The sequence below is a fragment of the Morone saxatilis genome, unplaced genomic scaffold (assembly GCF_004916995.1).
Source record: "Morone saxatilis isolate NCDOM2014 unplaced genomic scaffold, NCSU_SB_2.0 Contig3, whole genome shotgun sequence".
Taxonomy (NCBI): domain Eukaryota; kingdom Metazoa; phylum Chordata; class Actinopteri; family Moronidae; genus Morone; species Morone saxatilis.
Genome location: NW_023339873.1, coordinates 22391034 through 22394937, shown reverse-complemented (window position 1 = coordinate 22394937; position 3904 = coordinate 22391034). Strand labels below are relative to the sequence as shown.

At 38.3% G+C, this 3904-nt stretch overlaps 1 protein-coding gene across 1 annotated transcript in view; it reads left to right on the top strand.

Moving 5' to 3' along the window:
- The window catches only part of gabrg1 (gamma-aminobutyric acid type A receptor subunit gamma1), an 11482-nt gene that overhangs the window by 6563 nt on the left and 1015 nt on the right, over nucleotides 1–3904 (top strand). The window contains exon 6 of the mRNA XM_035674091.1: nucleotides 3521–3582. Coding sequence (XP_035529984.1) covers nucleotides 3521–3582 — 62 coding nt within the window. The remainder of the gene's footprint in view (nucleotides 1–3520; nucleotides 3583–3904) is intronic.

Here is a 3904-nt window from a genome sequence, read left to right as displayed (position 1 = left end):
TATTTACTCTGCATTAGTTTAGTTAATAAACATATATAACCATATGTCCTTGTCGGTGCAGGTTTGATTTTATGCGGGGAAATCGAGGAATCGTGTAAAAGAATTCACTACTTCAGAACATGAGACCTGAATATAGATTTTGAGATTTGAATAAATTGATTTGAAATTGAATTTGATTAGATCTGTTGAATAATTTCCTCCCGGATTATTCCAGCCAGCTAAACACACGGAGGTGGTGCCCCATTTACGAGTGTATTATTAATCTTCAGTGATTAATTATCTTTTATTATTAAGTAGTGTAACCCCTACAAGATCTTGAAGACATTTTCCTCATAACTAACCTAGGGTATATGTCATCTACCAAATAATACCTACACCTTGAGCCAAAGAAAGAAAAAAAACATTTAAATGTAAACTTTTATTTTTTTTCATTTCATGTGGCAGCATGTAGACCATCATATAGGGTAGTGGTTCCCAACCCGGGGGGCAGTGCTCCTTGAAGGAGTCACAAGATAAGTCATTGGTGTTGTCACTTGATGAACAGGATAAGAAAGATGACAAGCCTAGTTCTGATAGCAGGGCCGGCTCTAGCCATTGTAGTGCCCAAGGCCACAATAGGATTACAAATAGCTGACTGAATTTACATGCTTCAGAGAGTGGTGCAGATGGGAGATCAGATGTCCCTTCTCCAACAGCTGGGGGCTTCTGCAAACATTTCCCGAGTGCACCTAAACACTACGAAGTAGATATTAGCCTATAACGAGCATATATAGCTGCAGAGTAGGACACACCACTGATACTGGCCAGTAGAATTTCAGCACAGTGCTTATGTAACCAATGATCCAGGATACTGCCTATAACTGCACAATGCTTGTACACTGTATACTATAATATATGTACTACATGTGTTTGTTTCTTACCATAATGGCCTTAGGTCTAGTGAGGCACAGTTCTGTGAGATGAAGACAAAGTGTTGGCAGTCGTAATGTGCACCACAGCTTCATTCCATTTCTCTCTGTCAGTTGGTTTCACTGTCAGCAGAGAGGATGAGTTGATGAGATAATTATATTTCACAAAGAGATCAAACCATCTCTGAACTCTCATTAGTGTTCATCCATGAAAGAGCCTCGGGTTGCATTTTCACTAGGAGGATTTAAAAGAAAGACCAAACGAATTTCCCAACGTGGGATAATAAAGTTCATCCAAATCTGAATCTGTTGTATTTATATGTACGCGTACAGAATAGAAAATAATATAATGACATATAATGTATGACTATGCTTGTATTAGAAAACAATTTACTTATTGTGTTTTGTTTTTTATTGCCATACTGTAAAGTTCTTTGAAAGGTGCAGTATAAATAGTTATTATTATATAACAACGACAAGACCAACATCAAGAACAACAATGACAATGATGACAACAACAATAAAGTTTGTCGGTGGGGCTGAGGTCTCTCTGCGTGGAATTCACATGTTTCCAGTGTCCTCCCACAGTCTTAAGACATGCAGTTTAATTGGTGGCTTTAAATTGCCCCGTAAGTGTGAGTGTGAATGGTCAGTCCTGTGATGGACTGAAACCTTGTAAAGAATAAGGTTATAGATGATGGATGGGTAATATTTCGTGGCACAATATAGCAAAATATAATTGAAAATGAGCTTTAAGTATGGTCTAACAGGCCTAAATCAAATAAACATTTCTATTTAATAGTGTACATGGTCCTTTGCAAATAAATAAATAAATAAACAAAATGGAATATAAAATATAATTCTTTCAGCCTTCTATTGATTATAATATGTCACTCCCTTGTTTAAGTAATAGTCTTAAGCACTGAAAGGGAACCATCCACCCACTCAACTGAACATCTGACCCTGTTGGTCATTTTGAATACATATTGCCATGTAAAATAAAGACATTTTAAATGTGTACAAACCCTACAGTGTGCTTTGGATTGGTTTAGGAGGAGACTTGCATTTTAATTTTCTTTTACTATTTTTTCTTGCTGTTGCTACGTTTCAGTGGGAACGCTCTGAAATTTAGGGTTTAAGGACCTAAGGGCAATAGTTAAATGTGTGCTGCACCCTTTGACCAAATCAGATCAACAGTTATGACTGTGATGGGTGGAGATACCTGTCGATCAAGTAAACACACACATACTTCTTTTGTAATATCAGCTCTTTCTAATCGGCACCAAGAAACACATTAAAAGAAACCAAATTAACTGTTGAGACCTTAACTTCCTGTGGGGGAAAAATATTATTGCTGTTGCCAAGCAACTGTATCAACTAATTGTTCATGCCTAAATAGCATGAAGAAGATGATACGAGAGAAACCAATTTCGAGAAATCCCACTTGCTTTTATCTTTTCATCAAGGCTTCCACTCTGTAGCATCAGCACTTGCGTTGATAGACCACACAGAGTTACACTTTCTTTCCAGTTCTCATCCAATAAACTTTAAATCAAGTGTTTGGCTCATATACATACAGTACTGTGTAATTGTGGTACAGAATGTCCATGTGTATTATCATTGGTCTAGTTCCTGCAACAATACTTTAATTACTTCAAATAGCTAGTCATTTATTCTGATCTAGTTGTTAAAAGGAGCAGTCTGGTGTTATTCTATATTTTTCTTATTGTCAACAAATTAACAATGTGCTAGTCCCTCTCTCACTCTCTCAATATTCTCTGACTTCCCCACCGTGTCTCAGGCATTAGATCTATGTCCATTGGTTCCTACTGAAAACACAAATGTAAAGCTTCAATTCCAAGTCTGAGTAAAACAAACAGGAGGAAATTCACTGTCCTACAGTCCAGCATTAAAACCTATTTGTTGATACAGCAGCTTACCCGGCAGTTACACTTCCGCTTACAAGTGCCTTCTCTGCCACTAAGTCATGCCACCAGTCTTTATCTGACTGTCGCAGCAATGTGCTGCCGCTGTTCCTGACCTGATGTAGAATGTATATGAAATACATATCATTGCCAACTCGTGGCTGTCGGTACCCCAAAGTCATATCTACCCTAGGGGTCCACCAGTGCGTGAAACAGTTGAGTTTGGTTTGGGTTTACAAGAACTACTTGTTTAGGATTACGAAAAGGTTGTAAATTACGTTACATACCTGACTTAACGTATGTACATTACTTAAAATACATTGTTTACTTTTGGTTTCACACAGGACACCAACAGTGATCTCCTGGGTTAAAGTCCTGTGTTTGTTTAAGCCATCCATCCACCCCACCATCTCCATATGTAGACTTTCTCGCGGGGACCCACAGCATTATAGTTTGAAGTGGAGGGCTACTGACCAAGCAGCAGTATTTCACAAATAGGGGGTGAGACCAGGTTGATATGTTGACTTAGAAGTTTGGTAATTAAGGAGCTAAAACTTGCTGCTAAGACTGCTGTATGGTCCTTTAAACTGATAAAATCGGCCCTACTCACATGTTGTAAAATAATTATTCCCTTTTGTTCCCATCAGATCAAATTGTGAGATAACAGTGTGTTTGTATTTGCTATAGGTGCAGACAATGCTGAGTCCCTTGCTGATGACTGGGGCCGCAGACGACCCAGAGGTGTGGAGGTAAATTATTCACACATGATAAAACCATTGTAAACAGCATTGGCATCCCCCGGGCTATTGCTGTAGCTGTAATTATATTTTAGATCTGAGTGGCGCAGTGCTGCTGGGCATACAGAGTGCTGCTGGGTGGCATTTCACTTTACGCCGAGAAGCTAATTGTGTCAGAGGTACAGTATGTGATAAGAGCAAGCCATTAGTGCTAATTACTTTGTTGAGTTCAAAAACAAAAGCCAGGTAATTAATGGGTATGTAATCTAGTGATGTGATATGAAAGAACACATTAAATCTGACATTTTTAATTCTAATTAGCCAATACCTGCAA